The 19,888-nt window shown below is 34.4% G+C and overlaps 3 protein-coding genes across 3 annotated transcripts in view; all 3 read left to right on the plus strand.

The window, feature by feature from the left end:
- Positions 1 to 944: 944 nt before the first annotated feature.
- On the plus strand, positions 945 to 7,890 carry LOC145597767 (uncharacterized). The gene is made up of 7 exons (XM_081654011.1): positions 945 to 1,309; positions 2,545 to 3,061; positions 3,176 to 3,332; positions 4,103 to 4,147; positions 5,408 to 5,570; positions 5,685 to 6,055; positions 7,303 to 7,890. The coding sequence occupies exons 1-7, from the start codon at positions 1,037 to 1,039 to the stop codon at positions 7,616 to 7,618; spliced, it is 1,842 nt and encodes a 613-aa protein (XP_081510137.1). The 5' UTR covers positions 945 to 1,036; the 3' UTR covers positions 7,619 to 7,890.
- Positions 7,891 to 10,683: 2,793 nt separating this feature from the next.
- Positions 10,684 to 16,465, plus strand: LOC145598009 (VAMP-like protein YKT61). Its single transcript, XM_081654296.1, has 6 exons — positions 10,684 to 11,068; positions 11,896 to 11,993; positions 13,784 to 13,888; positions 13,989 to 14,054; positions 14,755 to 14,841; positions 16,073 to 16,465. Exons 1-6 carry the CDS (start codon positions 10,876 to 10,878, stop codon positions 16,121 to 16,123), a joined length of 600 nt encoding a protein of 199 aa, XP_081510422.1. The 5' UTR covers positions 10,684 to 10,875; the 3' UTR covers positions 16,124 to 16,465.
- A 1,157-nt stretch (positions 16,466 to 17,622) lies between these two features.
- LOC145599004 (uncharacterized) overlaps positions 17,623 to 19,888 on the plus strand; it is a 2,421-nt gene continuing 155 nt past the window's right edge. The window contains exons 1-6 of the mRNA XM_081655414.1: positions 17,623 to 17,821; positions 18,420 to 18,675; positions 18,792 to 18,828; positions 19,023 to 19,128; positions 19,310 to 19,420; positions 19,529 to 19,888. The exon at positions 19,529 to 19,888 is cut by the window's right edge and continues 155 nt beyond it. Coding sequence (XP_081511540.1) covers positions 17,696 to 17,821; positions 18,420 to 18,675; positions 18,792 to 18,828; positions 19,023 to 19,128; positions 19,310 to 19,420; positions 19,529 to 19,645 — 753 coding nt within the window. The 5' untranslated portion in view covers positions 17,623 to 17,695 and the 3' untranslated portion in view covers positions 19,646 to 19,888. The remainder of the gene's footprint in view (positions 17,822 to 18,419; positions 18,676 to 18,791; positions 18,829 to 19,022; positions 19,129 to 19,309; positions 19,421 to 19,528) is intronic.

The raw sequence follows: 19,888 nt of genomic DNA on the forward strand, positions 1-19,888 counted from the left end.
CCCTGTTGCTCGTTCTACCCCATCTGCCGCTAATTGTTGGTGCAAACCATCTCAAGGTACCATTAAAATTAATTGTGATGCCTATGTGTGTGATAGTACCCAAGTGGGGGTGGTTGCTAGAAACGATTGTGGGGAAATTGTTGCGGCTGCTGTAAAAAGGGGTGGTGATGGCTGGTCTGTGGAGTATGCCGAGGCTGCTGCTGTGTTGTTTGGGTTGCAGATTGCTAGAAGATTGGGTTATGGTAGATTACAAGTGGAGAGTGATGCCTTAAGTGTGGTGCTGAAAGTGATGCAAAAGACGAGGGGCTGCTCACCTCTCTTCCTCCTTATTGATGATATTGTTGCTCTGTCTATGTCTTTTGGTCTTTTTTCTATTTCTCATGTAAAGAGGGCGGGGAATACGGTAGCTCACCTCGTTGCTAGGTGGGATACTAGGAACTGTGATGAGTTTGTTTGCCTTGGTCCGTTTCCGCAAAGTTTATTGACTTTTGCGGAGATTGATATTTCTTAATAATAATCCCCGTTTTCTTTCAAAAAAAATTATAAGCTGTTTTTGTAACTTTTAACCACAACTCTTCAAATTTAAGTTTCCATGTTGGTATTATTCTTTACAAATTAGATATATGAAATCATGTGGATCTCAAGTTAGATTTCATGTGTTAACACGATCTAATAACTAAAGTATGTTTCTTGACTTTCCAATCACACATGATAAGTAGAGGGTAACGGCGTAATACTCAAACAGCTCAACAAAGAAATAAAAAACCTGTGAATGACCATTCACATTTATGACTTACTCGCTTACTCTTTAAAAACTTTATCCTTAAGACCTTAAACTAAATGAGACTTTTATTTTGAGACGGCAGCTTAAAACTCGTGTTTTAGTTTATAAAAAATTCTAAAAAATGTGAATGAATAAATGGTATGATACCTACACCCAAAAATGGACCGCCTTATAATTTGAGTTTTCAGTTCAAGTTTGTGGCAGCAGCAACCACAACCGCAACCACCAACGAAGAGAAGAGGAGAGAGAAAGATGAGCGAAATGAACGGCAGAGGAATACTTAAGAAACCCAAAAGAGAGATTGATTCAGATGCTGAAGATGATAACAAAAATTTAACCATTAATAACTATACTATTACCAAAGATAATGATGATTTTGTTGTTAATGATGATTCTGATGATGATGATGGAAGTGCTAGTACTAGCAGATATGATGAACAAGAAGAAGCCCTTGTTGCTCTCATTGAACATCGTACCAAAGAAGTTGAACATCTTAATACTCGCATCGCTTATTACCAAACTCAGGTTTTCTTCAATTCTTCATTTTTTGTTTAATTGTTTTAATTTACTGCATTGTTTTGTAGCAGAATTTAATGGGTTTTTTTGAATTTGTTATTCTTGTATTATATTGATGTTTGGTGATGGGGTTCTTGATGATTTTATGATTTGGGTGGTTGAATTTTGGGTTTTTCTTGTATTATATTGATGTTTGTTGATGGGGTTCTTCAATGGGTATGTTATATATGAATTAGGGTTGATTTGAATGAATATGATTGTGTTTAAGTTTGTATTAGGGAGCAATGGAAATATTTTGTCTGAAATTTATAATTGGAAAAGAGAACATTTTCATTTTACAATGCTAAATGTTGTTGTTCTTTTGCTTTTGTTCATATGAAAGTTGTATTTTGTAAAAAGTTGCTCGGGCACGGACCGGTTGGCGACGAAAAGAAAGAAGGGGAGAAAAAGGAAGTGAAAAGATAGGGAAGAAATTGTTGTTCTTGCTGTTAAACGTACTTAGGTTTAGTGATTAGGAAGAAAGGGGAATCTACTTTCTATGTTTTAGGGTTTGGAGAGTTCAATGGTAAGGAAATGAATTGAACTCTTGTTAGCTTTCTTATTTTTTTTCGAATTCCGATCAATTTGGTGTAGAAAAGAAATGAGACCATAAAAAGGAGCTTTGGTATCAAGTTATAATCCCTTTTTACTTGCTCTTTTCTTTCTCCCAATTCATTATTATCAGACAAGAACTATTAGAACTATAAACTTTATTTTCACATCTTTAAAATAAAGTAATACTCCATACTAACAATTATCATATTGGGAAATGACATAGAATACAGACTTTAAGCTTGAAACAAAAAGGGAATTTTGTAGATGAGGATCATGGAACCTAAAGTAGATAGGCGATAGATTGTATCGCATATATCAGTAAAGGTGTTGAATGAGGCCTACGGATGCTGAAGATGAAAAGCTGTCAAGAGTTCTTGAAGGGAATATTTTTATTCTGTGCTTTATCTAGATGAGAGTGAGAAGCTTGGAACTAGAAGCATTTCAATGACTTATTATTTTTTTCCTGCCTAGAATTTATTTAGGTGGCCAGTTACACGTTTTAGAAGCTATAACTTCTGACGAAGCATACTGAAAATTTACCTTTGTTCTCTTTTCATCGGGTTGGAGTATATTTTGCTGATGATAACTTAGGATTTTGTTCAACAAATCTCGAAGGATCCACTGCCTAATTTTTTAGGAAAATTCTGCAGCTTAAACAAGCAAAACAGAGATTAGATGATTCACAAAATAAGTTGGTTAATGTTCGGCGCAAAATAAGCGACATTAAGTGGAATATTCCGCTTGGTCTTAAAAAGGAGCACAGATCTAATCCAGTGAATGGAGGCTCCTCTCAGCATCAGTTGCAATCCAAACCACAACTTTTGATTCCAGGTGGTAACCAAAAATCTTCCCGGCCAATGACTGTGGCTGAAACTGGTCCAAAAGCATCACCCAGTCGTCATGATAGTCCTGTGAAGGCAAGAGGAGATAGATCTCATGGTCCAAAAGCATCACCCAGTCGCCATGATAGTCCTGTGAAGGCAAGAGAAGATAGATCTCATGGTCCAAAAGCATCACCCAGTCGCCATGATAGTCCTGTGAAGGCAAGAGGAGATAGATCTTATGGTCCAAAAGCTTCACCCAGTCGCCATGATACTCCTGTAAAGGCAAGAGGAGATAGATCAGAAGATGCAAAGTCCCAGGTTGTAGGGGCAAAGAGGAAGCTTGGTAAGATATACCTGCCTACATCATGGAATTATTGGTTATAGTATTAGTTTTTAGCTTCTTGGGTTTCCATGCTGAAAGAAATGTGCTTTTTCCCTCACACAATGGTGTTTACAGAATGCAAAGAACATATTGAATTAACATCCAAAGTACGCAGCTCTTCTTCACCAACTATGATCAAGAGCTATGCAAGTACTCATATCTCAAGTCAGCATAAAAGGAAGCTCAGAAGTCTGACTATATGTCCTGTGATTGATAAGCTCTTCATTACCAGGTAGCGATCTAACTTGATTTGTCTTCACGGTTCTCGAATTGCCTTATTTACTTTTTTCGAAATTTTTAAATATGTTCTGGACGACATTTTTATTCTGTTGTGATAATTCATCAGTAGAGAAGATATGAAATGAATCTCTAGTTTGCAAGTTATTTTGTTTAAGAGATTTAGAAATTGTAACAATTATTAATGAACTGACACTTGAAGATTTTTCATTGATCCTATCATAGTTTATTACTTCACAAGTACCGTGTTTGTAAGGGTCACTTGAAGTTTTTCATTAATCCTATGATAGTTTTATCTTCACAAGTATCGTATTTGTAAGGTTTATCGTTAAGAAAGAGTAGAACATTTTAGTCAAAACTATGAAGTTTACGTCTCATCCTTCTGATTAAATGATACTTCCTCCGTCCCTTAATACAAAGCCTCTTTCTAGCATTTATTGCTCACATAATAAAGAGAAAGAGGCTTTTAATTTAGGGATGGAGGGAGTACAAGATAAGCCTGTGTGAACAGGTATCTATCCATTTAGAAAAGCTGTCATGGATGTTAACACTCTTGTTCAGGAGGACAGAGATAGATTGACTCAGCATTAGATATTAGCCCATCAGCATTGGCATAAAGGATGTGTCAATGTGCTAATTACTAATGGTGGCTCTAAACATGCTGTTTCCTGTGATGGAAGGAATATTATCTGCATTTTCTTAAATGATTTTTTACCAAGTCACAAGCTGCTAAATATTTCATTTTGTGTTGCTGATATGCTCCAGTGCACTTGATGGAATGGTGAATTTATGGCAGATCCAGGCTAAAGGGTATGTAATATCTGACTCTCTTATCTGTTTTTAAGATTGTTCCATGTATTGTAGTTATTGTTGATTTCTGACTGGGATCTTGAGTGAAATAATCTGTTATCACGAGGCAATTCAGATATGGAATATTTAATGAAATAAAAAGCATCAGAAGTTCTGTACATTGGTGCATATATAAAAACATGTTTAATTCTTAAATGCTTTATTCCCCATCCTGCCTCTTAGTCAAATTGTGATTCTGATCCTTTATGTGACTTGTGTCATGTTCTTTCAATATTGTTAATGTTGTAAAGATAGCTCTGATGTGTCTTCAGGAGTGGATGGGAGGATGAATGGTGCTTGATGAAACATAAAACTTGTCCTTTCTTCCTTTTCCATACCTTTCCTTTTTCCTTTTCTTTTCATTTTTCTTTTATTTTATTTTATTTTTTTTCTTTTTATTTCTTTCCTTTTTCCATTTTGTTTTGAGGCTGGAGTTCAATGAAAGGAATCTGTGAGTGAGGCTATGCTTATGGTTAATATTTCATGTGGTGAAAGATCCAAACCCAAATTAGCTTCATGTCGTTTGCAACTTTGCATGAACTTTAACAAAATAATTAGTATTAGGAAACCATTGTACATGTGAATGCAAGGGGCATCTCTATCTCTTGTCTTTGAATCACAAATGTTTTTAATTATTTATTATGGAGTTTGAAAGTTGAGGCATAAGTGAGCATACACGGTTGCTCACTTGCTCTAGTGAAGTAGGACTTCTCCATGTAAGCTAACTTGGTGCTAAATTGCTGATATCTTGATCAGTTTAATTTATTTATTTATTTATTTTTATATTTTATTTTTAAATATTCAAAGTTTGTATAGTTGCTTGGTTGAAACATGTTATGTGGAAGGATAACCATCTTATATCTAGATCTTAAGAGTTTGGCTAACTTGTAAATGTTTATTTGCTTTTTTATGCCTAAGAATGTCAGTATGTAAATTCCACTTCACCCCAGCTCTTGTAATTATGATTACTTATTGATCTGAATTATGATATGATATGCGATATATATTTCTATAATATTGTTTGAACAGATATGTAAATAAACACAAACTCTGTCAGCATTAATCCAATCTGTAATCAAGAAGGGAGATATAAAGAGATTGAGTGTAGCTCAAAAAGCTCAGTGAAAGTGCTAGCATTACTTTGCTTTATCAGTTCCTTCTTCTAAGCTTACTATTTTAGGCGCTGATTGGTATTTGCATGTTTTTCGTACTGTAATCTAGATCAGGTGCAACTCTTTTGAGCTCTACAGAATGTCTATCTCCAAAACAGAGGAGATGGCCTGAAGATATAGCTTGGCATCCGGAAGGGAATAGGCTAGTTGCCGTGTATAGTGCCGATGGTGGGGATAACCAGATATCAGTGCTGAATTTGAACAAAAGCCAGGTGTTGGACTACTTCTGTGTCTTACCCTCTTGTTATATTACTATACCATAGATTGTTAATATTTCTGTAAAATAAGGAGATTTGAGAGATGTCTAATATTTCTGACTTTGACAGAGAGCTCGTGTATCTTTCCTGGAGGAGAAGCCGCACATCAAGGGTATCATCAATAGTGTTGCATTCATGCCTTGGGATGATACTTGTTTTATGACAGGTGGTAGTGATCATGCTGTCATATCTTGGAATGAGAAAGATGGTGGTGATGTATGGAAACCAAAGACATTGCATAGGAATCTGCATTCATCTGCGGTCATGGGAGTTGCTGGGATGCGCCACAAGCAAATGGTAGTGTCTGCTGGTGCAGATAAGAGAATAATTGGATATGATGTGCTTGCTGGAAGGGCGGATTACAAACATCAAATAGATAGCAAATGCATGAGTGTGCTTCCTAATCCATGTGATTACCACCTTTTCATGGTTCAGACAGGGTAAATGGCAACCTTAATCATGCAATGATATTCTTCTATATATTGTGTGCTTTTAGCTTCTATTTTCTTCTATATTGAGGTGCTGCTTAGTATATAGTTTTAAATTCAAGGGGAAGTAAAAATTTTATGCAAGAAGATATGAGAATATGTGAAGCGGGTAGGAGGTAGTGATGTGCTTCACACTTTTACTTTTCCTTGCCTGCATTAGGAATCCATATTGTGTGAATCAGCCAATGTCGTGATACCTTGACAGGTGGTTGCAGGCCAATTAGCTGAACTATACCTTATAAAAGTGGCAATGAAAAGCTAATAGAGCGGTGAGGTATTTGATCTATGTGTATTGTTCATTTTGGAATTGATAGATGATTTCATTATTTGATAGACTTTAGGCATCTACAATTCACATTATATTCAACCACACATATTTGACACTTTACACACCCTTTGTCCTCTCTTTTTTCCCATGATGCAACCTTCTTCTAGGGGTTCCAACCATCTTGGGTTTTAAGGAGATAAAGAAAGGTAGTGGTGGTATTATTTACTGTATAGCATATCTGACTTTTAAAATATTAACACTATCATGAATTTCACATTTGAACAATCATGCAAACAACTCTGCATATTGTTTCGTTGCGCCAGCTCCATGCTGCATCTTTTTGCATTCTGTCTATAACCAGGCTTCTACTATTTTTATTGGAATCAATTCTTAAACGGGATTGTGGCTGAACTGATGGAATCAGTTGGTTTTTTTCCTCTTTTCCTCTTCAAAGCTAGAGCTTGTTGGTTCCAATTTTAGGTGGTGTACACTGCTGAGAGTTCTGGTGATATATTTTATAGTAATTGAAAATAACTATAAGAAGACCACTGATCAGAATATTCTGTTATTCAAGCTTCTTATGCATTGCTGTAATCTGAACTTTTGCATCTTATAACTGTATGAAAATTCAGTGTTTTAAATTCATTCTGATTTCTTTGAGACAGGCCAATAGGGTTGAGAACTTGAGATTTAATGTAATAATATGGTATCCTGTCCTTGATCATGATTCATGAAGCTTGAAAGTTTCTTTTATTTTGAACTTGTCGAAAACTTTTGTAAATTAGAGTAGAATTTAGCACTGCTATAGGAGATTGAAATCATTACGCAGTACTTTATTAAGTTATCTGATGATCCCAAAACTTGAAGCTGCCCTTGTCCCAAAATTCTAAGTTTGTGCCTTGCTTCTTATGAGTTATGCATTTTGTTTCAGGACCCCAGAAAGGCAACTTCGACTGTTTGATATTAGGCTGAGGAACTCAGAACTTCATGCATTTGGGTGGAAGCAAGAAAGCAGCGAGTCTCAGTCAGCTTTGATTAATCAGGCATGGTCTCCTGATGGTCTGTACCTCACTTCAGGTTCAGCAGACCCAATGATCCATGTATTTGATATCAGATACAACTCTCACAAGCCTTCTCAATCTGTGAAAGCCCATCATAAACGGGTTTTTAAGGCTGAGTGGCACCCCACGATGCCACTTCTCATCTCTATATCCTCTGACTTGAACATTGGACTTCACAAGATTTGATGAAAGTTAAGGCGTGTCTATCTTCTGCTCCAGATTTTTTGTTTTTCTTATTTTTCCCCTAGGTTTTTGTCTTGAGGGACACCTCACTTCTTTTGGATTACAGAAAGGAATTGTATGCTATTGTCTTAGGAAGTAGGACAATGCCTAGGGATGCTGCACAAATGCTACAGTGCTGCAGTTTTCCTGGGGTGGTTGATAGACAGATCTGCCTTTGTTATACAAACACGATTTTTGACCTGTAAGATTAGATTAGTAGTCCAATTGTTCTCCAATTTTCTTTATAGTATATCGGCGTCTGCTTATATGTAAGTTCTCTGTTCTAAAGCTTTCAATAATGGTGTTCGTGTTTGGTTGAGTGCTGTTGAAATACAGATCGAAAAAGTTTGGGATTTATGTTCTCCCTGACTGTTTGGTTCAACATTAACTCACTCATGTCTGGTTCTGCACCAAATACTACAGTATCACAAATTCAGCAATCTTAACTTTGAATTTTTATTAATTGAGCTAGAACTGCTGCACAGTAAATCTGATTCAACCCATTCTTAAAATTACCCAATACGAAAGACTGAATGTTCTGTCCGTAAATAATTACCATGTCAACACAATCCTTTTCTTCGAATGTACAAGTATTGGTAAAGCTATTACTTTTTCTTAAGCTAACTACTAAATCTAGAAAACAAAAGGCGTCATGACTATCAATTCTGAACAAAAAGAGTATACTTCAAGTTGAATCTCTGGATAGAGCCGGGTGTGAGGTGACTTGAATAGCTGCATGTTGATAGATGATGGGCCTAAAATGTCATACACGCATTCACCACCAAAACCAAAGCAATTCCATCCCATCACTTGTGGAGTCGTGGGCAATACCACAGTATACTCGTTGACTGGCTCACCTGTGTACTGTGTTGATTTTTGTTTTAAACCAAGTCTACAAGAATAATGTGTATATATACACGCGCCTTTCATCGATAGCAAGTTTTCTCAACGATTTCCCTCAAAATTGCTAAAGCACAAAATAAATCTCGATTTGCATCTGTTTTAAAATTGATTCCCACCATATTGTCCACGTAGGATTGGTGGTAGCTTTGTTATTTTTTTTTAATTATTATACTAGGTTATCCCGGTGCGATGCACGTTTAAAACTAATATTTCTTTTATATGCTCTATTGCATTACATTGTATAAAGAAAATAAAATTAGATATAAAAATAATTTAAAGGTAAGAATATATGAACCACTATACATTATTTACAATTTATAATTGAAATAGCCGAAAGAAAGTGACTTAAAAATACATATCAATGAAATTGAAGAAAAAAACCATGTATAGTATACAATTACTACGGTAGTTCCAACGTTATCATAATTATTATCTAGCTTCTAACAATTAACAGGTTGTATAGTAGTCTATAGATGATCTATTTGATTTTTGTAATCATTATTTATGAATCAATCTTGAAAGCAATAAAAAATAGATTAGCTAAGCTAAAAAAAAAATGATGATGTCATTAAAGCTTTTAGGCGGGAAAATTCTTCATGTGAAAGTGACATGTGCAATTTTGGAAAAAGATGATGTCAGCATGTTTTGTTTTAGTATTAGTTAATAGATTTTGGATTAATGAGAAATTGATGTGTGCTACGGATAGTGTTTCTATACAATAAAAGCGTTATCATCGTCAGCGGCTCTTCTAATTAAAATATATCACACTTATAATCTTCTTTCAACTTCCTTAAGTAGAAGAATCGCTAACAATAAGCGGTTAGAGATGGCAATGGATCGGATTTGGATCGGGTAAAGCTTCACCCTCATCCATCCATCATTCTAATTATTTCATCTACATCCATCCATCACCCGCTTCAACCATCATCTAGATCAGTCCATCCATTGTCCATGGATGAAACGGGTGGATCGAGTGACTAATGTATGAACATATGAAAAAATTTCGCTTAAAATTTAATCTATGGTTATTTTTACCATAAAATATTATTATTTTTCAAATAAAAAGGAAATACTAACTACATATTCTTTGAAAACTTTAATTTGCAACAAAATAAAGTATTTTTATTGTATATTTTAATATTTTTTTTTATTTAACTTTAATTTGCAACAAAATAAAGTATTGTATATTTTAATATTTTTACTTTTATTAAAACTCTTTGATTAAAAATCCTTATACATGTCAAACGTTGGGTGGATGGTTGTGGGTGAAAAAATCTTCATCCACATTCGATCTGATTCTTCATCCACTCCATCCATCACTCGCTTTTCATCTATTTATTTCGGGTTTTCGTCCATCAAAAATACTGGCGTGGACCTGGTCCACAATAATATTATTGTGGACCCGAGGTTTATACACACGCAACTGACATTATATTAAATATAGTGACACTTATTTTTAACATAGTAACCTTATTTTTAAGGTAGTAACCTTTATTAATAGTTGTATAACGTTTAATACTATTGTGAACTTTAAGTGCGACGTTATGACCCTAATTTTAACATAGTGACCTTTATTATTTATATTGACCTTATAAAATATTTCATTTAAAAAATTAACCTCTTATAGCCTATATTTTACCAAAATAACTTTTATTTTCAACATAGTGACCTTCATTTTATTATAGTGACTTTTTTTTTATAAATAAAACAACCATAGTTTCTCTAATGTTAGTGGTCCACAATAAATTAGTGTGAACTAGATCCAATAAAAATTCGTCCATTTATTTTAAGTGGATGGATTAAGTTAGCGGATATCCATTTAATATTTTCATCCCTATTAGCGAGGGAGCCACCATTCATGTATTTATCTAATGATATTTTCGTAAATATATTAAAAAAATAATCCAAGTAAGCACGTCATTTTCATAAATAAGTTAACAACTTTAATTAATATACGAGTCCCACAAATGTTGACTTATTTACGAAGATGTTATACTAACTGAAATTTTTTTGTTGATTTATTTACGAAAATGCCGCGAAAATGCCACTAGTAATAATTAATAAACTTTTATTTTCTCCCTATCAGCGGTTCCTCGTTAAAGGAAAAAAAAAAAAAAAAAAGAAACGCTACCTGGTGTTGCTTGATTCTCCCAAGTTTTTGAAGGTCTTCATTCAGGCTGTTGCTAATAATTGTGACATTGGTCATCATCTTCGAACACCTTTCTTTTCAGACAACAAAACCTTTAAATCAAATTATAAGATTCATCTCAGTTTTGTAGAGAGAGAAAACTCTAGAGAGAGAAAACCAACAACTGAGGATGAAGATCACGGCAATTGTGGTTTTGAAATGCGGGTCTACCGAAGAAAACCCGATAATCTTAGCAAATGCATCGGATGTCAGTACCTTCGGATTCTTCCAGAGATCCAGCGTTCGTGAATTCATCGTCTTCGTCTCTCGTACTGTTGCCAAACGCACCCTTCCTGGCCAACGTCAATCTGTTCAACACGAAGGTTTCTATTTTTTCTTTTAATCATAATTCTTTCCAATTTTAGTTTTCAATTGTTCTTGTTGATTGTCTGTTTTTGTGATCAATAATGGATACTTGAGCTTGGTGGGTTTAGGATTATTCGATTTTTTGGGTTGATTTCATGGATTTGGAATTGAAATTCAATGATTAGTTCAGCAAATTTGATCATTAGATTTTTTTTAGGATCAGCTGTAATGTTGTAATGATATGCTGAAATCAAATTGATTGCTTATTGGATAATTATTGTGTTAGATAATGATCAGGATTGAGGTTTGGGTTCGCTTACCAACTGTTTTGATTTAAATATATTGGATATTGCCCTCTAAGTTACACCTTTTAAGAGTACAATAATTCGTGTTTGCGGTTTTGGTTGATTAGTGTTCTAGCTAAAAGTAATTTGATTGAAGAAATATGTTGAATGATTGAACATTCATGCAGAGATTACCTTGTTTCAGCTATTATAATGGGAATGTCAAATACTACATATATGTTTAATTATGTTCAGGATTGCTATTAGGGTTTGATATCACTTTGCTTATGAATCCAGCGGTTCGCGGTTGCCCTATGAATGAGTCCTACAAGTGTCGTTAGTTCGTTACTTGAGTTTGCTCTTTTTGGTTGACGAGTGATTTAGCTAAAACTAAAGTGTGATTGAAAGATTATGCTAATAGTTGAACATTCACATCTTTTTCTTGTTCAGCTTTAATGAGATTGTCAGATTTATGTTCAGTATTAGCTTTTATTTAATTTTTTCTTCTTTTGTGTGTGTGTGAGATTGAGTTTTTTTTTTTTTTTCCTTCTTTTGATCAGAATACAAGGTGCATGCTTACAATAGAGGGGGCCTTTGTGCACTGGGTTTTATGGATGACCCCTACCCAGTCCGGAGCGCATTTTCGCTGCTAACTCAGGTACTTTGCCCTGTTACATGTAATGTGATTTACTTATGGTATAGAGAATAAGCCTCTGCTGGTATCTCATCTGCTTATATATTGACACCAGTGCATAACGGTGTTAAATTTACAATTTGAACATAATTGTGGATAATTGTGTCTTTAGGCTCTATTATAACTCATCAAGTATTGTTTGTCAAAATGATCTAAAGAGTAGGTGACACAGGAACATGTGTAGCATTGGAGTTAGCAACATGGCTGTTGACGCATACCATGTCTTCAAACCAACAAAATCTTTATATTAGGTGAAGATGAAAATATTGGACTTGTAATTTGAACGAGCTATTGATGAAATGGAAGGATAAAACTTTATGGACTTTTTTTGGTATTAGGATCCATTTTGATTGGGGGCCTTGTTGGTTTCTTTATCATTGAAATGAAGATGGCCATAGGGCTTGGTTGACATGACAATCAGGCGGAGGGTGGGGGATGAAGAAGTGTCACCGAATTTCATCCATTCTTGAATCTTGATAGTCTTGTGAAGTAATTTACTAATTTGTAGATCAAGGGTTCAAATGGTAAAAACTTTTATTATGTCTTTTAGAGATAAAATTTAGAATGTAAGGCTTTGTTAAAATGTTTGTGTGTGTGTCTGTGTACTGTTACTTCGCTTTTTCTGCTGTCCTCTCTTATGATTTCTAACTGCACTTGTCAGTCTTTATCTGCAACTGTGTAGCTCGTAGTGTCTCCTAACTGCACTTGTTGGTATTTATCTGCAACTGTGCTAGCTGGTAGTATCTTTATCTGCAACTGTGCAAGCTGGTAGTATCTTTTTCTGCAATTGTGCTAGCTGGTAGTATCTTTTTCTGCAATTGTGCTAGCTGGTAGTATCTTTATCTGAAACTGTGCTAGCCGGTAGTGTCTCCTAACCGCACTTGTCAGTCTTTATCTGCAACTGCGCTAGCTGGAAGTATCTCCTATAACACACACACATGCGCACACGCCCACGCGTACGCACACACAAACAAACACACACACACACGAGACTGTCTTCTGGAATCTCACAACGTTAATCTCTGTTTTCTTATTTTCTTTTTCACGCACACACACACACACACGACTGTCTTCTGGATTATCTCACAACTTTAATCTCTTTTTTCTTTCCTTTTTTTTTTTTTTTTGTTTTTTTTGTGTGTGTGTCCTTACTAGTTTCTTCCTTCCTCATTTGCTCTCTATTGTTTATTCCATTTTGTTGATAATGTTTATCCTTTCTTTACCCCCGAATCACTCTTGTAAAATAGTTTTAAGAATTCATGTTGTATGCTATATTGTAATAGTAATTCTGAGTATAATATCCTCCAAGCCAATTTACTAGTATTAGATTTGGTATGGGGTTCCAATTCGGTTTGCGGTTCATGGGGGTGGGGGTTAATTCGGTAACATTTTATCCCCTTGAAATAGGTATAATTTTTTTTATATTTTACGAATCTTTTGGTGAGCTAAGCCGCCGTACGAACTAAGTCAAAAGCTTGTTCTTCATTGTAACGTAGTTTGAACTAATGCTCACCTTAGTTTTCCCCCTTCTTGCAGATGTTGATGTTGGAATAAGGATTCTACTTTATTTATTGCCTATTTACAGTTATCTACTTTTAGTTTAAGATAATTTGATCTGCAAATTTTCAGCTGGTATTGTTAGTGACACTATTATATCCCCCTTCTTTTTTTTTTTTTTTGATAAATTGACAAAGTAACCGTAGCAATTGAATTACTTCAATCCATGGATGGCTATTGATGTTAATGTTTTATAGGTGTTAGATGAATACAAAAAGGCATTTGGTGACTCATGGAAAGGTGTAACTTCTGATAGCACACAACCATGGCCTTATTTGAATGAGGCTTTGGCCAAGTACCAGGTATTTCTGTGTTGGTATTTTTGTATGTTGACTGAGATACTTTAATTGTGTATGCTGTTTGAGACAGAACTGATCATGGTTTCTTTTACTAAATCTACAGGACCCAGCTGAAGCTGATAAGCTACTGAAGATTCAAAGGGAGCTGGATGAAACTAAGATTATTCTTGTACGAAATTTGCACTGTCATCTGAGTAACATAGCCTATTTCAATATGTCTTTTGCTTGCTAAAACTGTGATTTGACAGCTTGTATCTTACGATCAATCTATTCTATTAACCTTATTATGTACTTGTCACCAACTCTTAAAAGTTTGCTTTGCCTTGCTTCACATATACATGCCTTTACATGTACTTGTGTACTGAGTTTATGCCATTTTTGTTTTGTTACATACATTTTTAGGTACAAAAGCTCTTTATAACTCTCTGCCCAGCCTTCAATAATTAAAGCAGCAGCTTTTACAGCTTTAGGTTATGTAATATCAAATTTGAACCATTTGAGGGTAGTTATCTGAAAAGATTTGGTAATCCTAGAAAGCTATGTCAATGCTTAGAGTTTTGTTGACATTTTTTTTTTTTTTTTTTTGACATGTATTACTTTAATATGTATATATATATATATATATAATTGCAACTGCAATACTGCTCATCCGACAGTTCCTTTTTCTGCAATGTGATGATAGGGTAACCTAATAAGAAATATAGTGTGCTTTATGGTCAAAATGTATACAAGGGCATATAGTTGGTAGGTGTAATGGCACTATTGCAGGAATGAGTCTGCTTAATACTCTCTTTTATTTCTTTCAATTTGATTGTCTGATAATTTTAAATTGTTATTTTTTTATTAATCCTTTTTTCAATTTTCTGCAGCATAAGACAATTGATAGTGTCCTAGAGCGTGGTGAAAGGCTGGATAGCTTGGTAGAAAAGAGTTCAGATCTTAGTGCTGCATCACAGGTGTTTATATGATCATTGCTCAGAACTTTTAGCTATTTTTAAGTTTGGGGTTTGCTTGTATGTATATATTTCTTGCAAGTGGTGTTTGTTCCTTTTACTTCTGCCAGATACCCGTGTGTTTTAGAATTTGCTGCTCTTTATATTGTCCTACAGTTTAGGCCTTTATTTTCCACTGTAAGATGTGGGAGGACTGTCTCTTGATCTATTGCATAGGTGTCCCATTGCCAATCCACACTGTACTTTGGTGCAGTGGCAATTTTATCGGAGAAAATAACTGTTTTATACCAACCAGCCTCAAAAATAATTTCCTATAAATTTGTATTTTTATCTTTTCACAGATGAACATAGGAAATGTTCCAAGATAAACTGTTTATTTTGTTATTCTAGGATCATTTAATTTCTGTATCAAGTAAGCTTAATTGTTTTGTTGTGTGTCAATGTGCAAGCTAAGGTTTTAACTCAATAACTCAAATTTGATAATATTGTTTGTTTATTTAATTTATTTCATGTGTGTGTTAGAATGTGATGTGCGGAATATTTGTCTACTTGTACATTCCATCAGAGCTCTCATGATTTGTACTTAGATTTAGATATTTGGATGCAATAAAGATACCCACAGGTACCTGCAAAAGGCAGAACTCTTGGTTTTCTCTTTGGAGATTTTACTCAAAACAAGTTCTAAGAGGAAAAGTACAGAAAGGATCTGAAAGTAACACTCTGAAAAATAATTATGAAGGTTATAGGAGTACGTAGATAGAAAAGGAGAGATTGGGGAGGGGGGGGGGGGGGTGGCGGGGGCCTAAACCATGCTAGATGTGAAATCACCTTCTTTTGGACTTTAGGATTGGGAGAATGAAGCATTGGAAATAAATAATTAAAGAATAAGAACAGGAGTTTGGGTTTTGTGTTTTAACAAGTATGAATTTAATGTTATTGCCTATAGAATTTTTATCTGTTATCTTGTTTTGATGATAATCTTTTTTTTTTTTTTTTTTTTTTTTTTTTTTTGTGAAACCTGATAATCAGTTTAATTGTTTAAATTGAAATTGTGATATGCATGACAAACAAGAATTTATTTAGCTTGAAGCTTTAAAAAAAATAATAAAAAATATCGGACATCAAGGTTGTGACGTTGTAGTTCAAGTGTTGGGAAAAATCTTTATCTTTTATGCATTGCAACTACCATGCCATGATGATAACTTACGGTATCAAATTAATGTTTTTGGCACAGATGTTCTACAAGCAAGCAAAAAAGACCAACTCATGCTGTACAATATTATGAGTTTTTATAGAGAGATTCTATGCAACTTATGCTGTCCTAGACAGTTCAACATACAAATGTGGAGACGATGAAGAATGGGGACTTTCATCTGTTCATACAAATCACCTATTATACTATGTGGAATGGAATTCGTGATATTTTTTTTTGTATTTTCTCCCTTTATTTTTCCTGGATTTAACTATTGTAGTTTGTAACATATAGTTGAAAGATGTCAGTTTGTGCATCTCCACGTTCCAGATGGATTTATCGTTGTTTGTTTGTAGAGAAGTTGTGATTTTAATATGTGATCTACTACTTATGTGTATCTCTTTATAAGGTTAATGGCGAAAACTTATGTGGATACATTCTTGTTTTAAAATTATTATTATTATTATTATTATTATTATTATTATATATATATATATATATATATATATATATATATATATATATATATATATATACATACATACATACATTCTTGCAAAGAAGTTGTCCCTTGTTTTTAAATTATCTCTTGTAGCTACATCACTTTCGCATAACATTATGGTAGAGGGTGTGTGTGTGTGTGTGTTTTTTTTTTTTTTTCTTCGTTGACATCTGCTTAGTATATCGCTATGGGATATGTGTTGAACTGTTTCATACTTCGCCAAGGGTGCAGGACTGTGACCCTAACTGGCATCGCCTTCTTTACTGGCCTTTCCGGCTTTCCCCTTATAGTGATGAAGGTTAAGAAGTTAGAGTTTTAAATGTCATTGATCGCTAAATTATTATACAAGCAAAACCATCTTATTCTATCGCGGTATTATTTTTAAACTGTTGAGTCGGTGAGCCCCTAATAAATTGGTTTCTATCTCTTCTCAATCTCTTGTATTATGAAGCGTTACAAAGTTGTGCCACAAGATGATGATCTCCTAAGTAAGCACTAGATTTGTTCGGCATAATAGTTTGATCTAATCTGATCTCAAAGCTTTAATTACAAGACAATCACAAAATGTTTTACAACCCATTTTATACAATCGTAACACACAATAGTAACAAATCTCCCATTTTCTAGAATATGTATAAGAGTAGAATTGAACTAGTCAACATCACCCATACAAAATCATACATGCATGATGCATTCAAATAAATGTAGTTAGATGATCGTCTTTTCATGTTCTAGATATTACGCATTCAATTAAACCCAACAAAATAATTTTTTTCATAACATGCAGCTCACGTTGTTGTCAATTCCAACTGGCCTACATACTCAACAACGCAAATTACGTACTCATAAATTCTAGTAGTTGGCAATTAGCATGCCCAATTATAACCATTCTAAACAATCTAACACTACTATTGTGGCATTTTTTTTTCAGGACCATATACTACATCAGTACTACATGTCTACATTCTACAAGTAATTCGAGTCATTTAATTTCGGTTGATAATAAATCTGGTTAATCATTCATTCATTCCCCTCTTGTCACGCTATTGCTGTCACTTGAGCTACTTGTGTAGTTTATTTAGAGAGAATTGACATACTACTTAGACAGCGCGAAAATTTCCAAACAAAAGAAAAATCGATAGAGAGTAAGGAAAAAATCGCGAATGGAAGACTCCGGTGAAGGGAGTGATCATGCCAAGGAGATCATCCAAGGCAAGGAAAATACTGCAGAACAACATAAAGTGTCACTTATGAGATCCTTTGTCGAATGTCGTGATCCTTCTTCTAAGGTTTTCTCTTTGTCAATTCCTACTTGTTTTGGCATAATTATAATTTGTACAAATGTACATTTTTAGTTATTTCTATTCTGCATATAATTGGATAAACTAAACACAAAATCTAAACAGAAAAGTCGCCTTTTCAACCTTAAATAGCTAGGATTATCCTAAAACAGAATACTTAGGAAAAAAAAAAAAATAATCATCAAGGAGTACTTGGAACCAAATAGTATGAAAATTAGAATTGAAGGTACTAAAAAACTTATTTCTTCTGTTTATAAATAAGTGTTATAGAGTACATTGATTGATCAAGTTAGAATATAAGGCGCTAAAAATGAATACAAAGTTAATATGCATGAAAAAACTTCTTTATATTTTAATGCATGATCCAATAACTTACACTAAAATAAAGCTAAAAACTGTAGTTCTTTTGGCAAGAAATGGCAGGTTTATTTGGGTGCTGTGTCACCACCTTGACTATTAACTGTATGCTTTTGACTCTGTATACTCTGTTACTACCATGGAGGGGTAGTATGATTATTAATTAAATTCTGATCCTTTAACCAAAAAAAAAAAAAAAAGCTAAAAAAGTTTGTAAAATGCACACCAGGATGTAGATGACATGACACTTAGACGATTTTTAAGAGCTCGCGATCTAGATGTGGAGAAGGCAGGGGCGATGTTCTTGAAGTATCTGAAATGGAGGAAAACATTCATACCTAATGGATATGTCTCAGAGTCAGAAATACAGAATGAACTTTCTCAAAACAAAACTTTTGTAGGAGGTAACGATAAGAAAGGACGTCCTATAGTGGTTGTATTGGCTCGACGACACTTCCAAAACACCAACCCTGATGAATTCAAACGTATGCAATCAATCTCATCCTATTCTTCACTGCTATGTTGTACAGCTGCAGGAAATTTGGTGTACGTTCTGATCTGATAACATGGTTTATTTTCTACTTTTCTGGTGGTTTTACAGGATTCGCCGTATATGTCCTTGACAAGATCTGCACAAGGTTACTACAGTAAATTTATTTGTTGCATTTTCATACAAGCCTTTGTGGTATTTTTTGTTGAATAAGCCTACTAGTGAATAATGTCGAAATTTAGAACACCTGAAAACTAAGGTTGATTGGTTGTAGTTAATGTGTGTCAACATTGATGCTGAAAGCCAAACTAAATGTAACATTTGATCTAATTATTTAATCAGGATGCCCCTTGGACAGGAGAAGTTTTGTGCTATTGGAGATCTTCAAGGATGGGGATACTCGAATAGCGACATCAGAGGATATCTAGGGGCTCTCTCTATCTTGCAGGTAAACCAGTTTAAATTTGTTCTGCTTTAGACAAATGGGATTAGTATCTTGACTGCCCCTTTGGTAGGTGGTAATATATGATCACAATAATTACCTAAATTTCATACAGTTCAGTAACAAATTTAACTAGAAATTGTATGGTATGTTGAGTTTCTTGTTGACATGAAGGGTTTGTTTGCAGGATTGCTACCCAGAAAGATTAGGTAAGCTGTACATAGTCCATGCACCAAGAATCTTCATGGCAGTATGGAAGATTGTATACCCTTTTATCGACGACAACACCAAGACCAAAGTAAGTATTCCAATTCATAGCACATTGTCAAAAGATTAAAAGTTCATCAACAAAGAAATTTACTGTGTGATGACTGAACCCATAATCCATTTTCGCGGTCATTGACAGATAGTATTCGTGGAGAAACGGCAGTTAACATCAACTATGCTAGAAGATGTCGACGAGAGTCAACTTCCTGATATATATGGAGGCAAACTGCCACTAAAACCTATTCAGGTTGCCTGACAGTACAAAAATTTAACAGTTCAGAAACAAGAACCTTCAAAAGAGCTCCAACAGTCCAACTGTTGTCACAGTTATTCATGTTTAATCCCTTTGTACGTACCATCTGAGCAGAATTGAAGTACATAATCTCTGAATTGGCAAGCAGAGCTGCAGAGTATTACAGAAATTTTTGCAACTTGTGTTGGATTGTTAAATACTACGAAGTATTACAATTTTCTGTTATTATTTGATGATACAGATTAC

Source organism: Chenopodium album, chromosome 20, assembly GCF_948465745.1.
Source record: "Chenopodium album chromosome 20, dcCheAlbu1.1, whole genome shotgun sequence".
NCBI lineage: Eukaryota > Viridiplantae > Streptophyta > Magnoliopsida > Caryophyllales > Amaranthaceae > Chenopodium > Chenopodium album.

Coding starts and splice junctions, on each gene's coding strand:
- LOC145597767 (XM_081654011.1), top strand. CDS start 1,037: ATGAGCGAAATGAACGGCAGAGGAATACTTAAGAAACCCAAAAGAGAG. Junction 3,333..4,102: donor GATAAGCTCTTCATTACCAG/GTAGCGATCTAA, acceptor GATATGCTCCAG/TGCACTTGATGGAATGGTGA. Junction 4,148..5,407: donor TGGCAGATCCAGGCTAAAGG/GTATGTAATATC, acceptor ACTGTAATCTAG/ATCAGGTGCAACTCTTTTGA.
- LOC145598009 (XM_081654296.1), top strand. CDS start 10,876: ATGAAGATCACGGCAATTGTGGTTTTGAAATGCGGGTCTACCGAAGAA. Junction 11,994..13,783: donor CATTTTCGCTGCTAACTCAG/GTACTTTGCCCT, acceptor AATGTTTTATAG/GTGTTAGATGAATACAAAAA. Junction 13,889..13,988: donor AGGCTTTGGCCAAGTACCAG/GTATTTCTGTGT, acceptor CTAAATCTACAG/GACCCAGCTGAAGCTGATAA.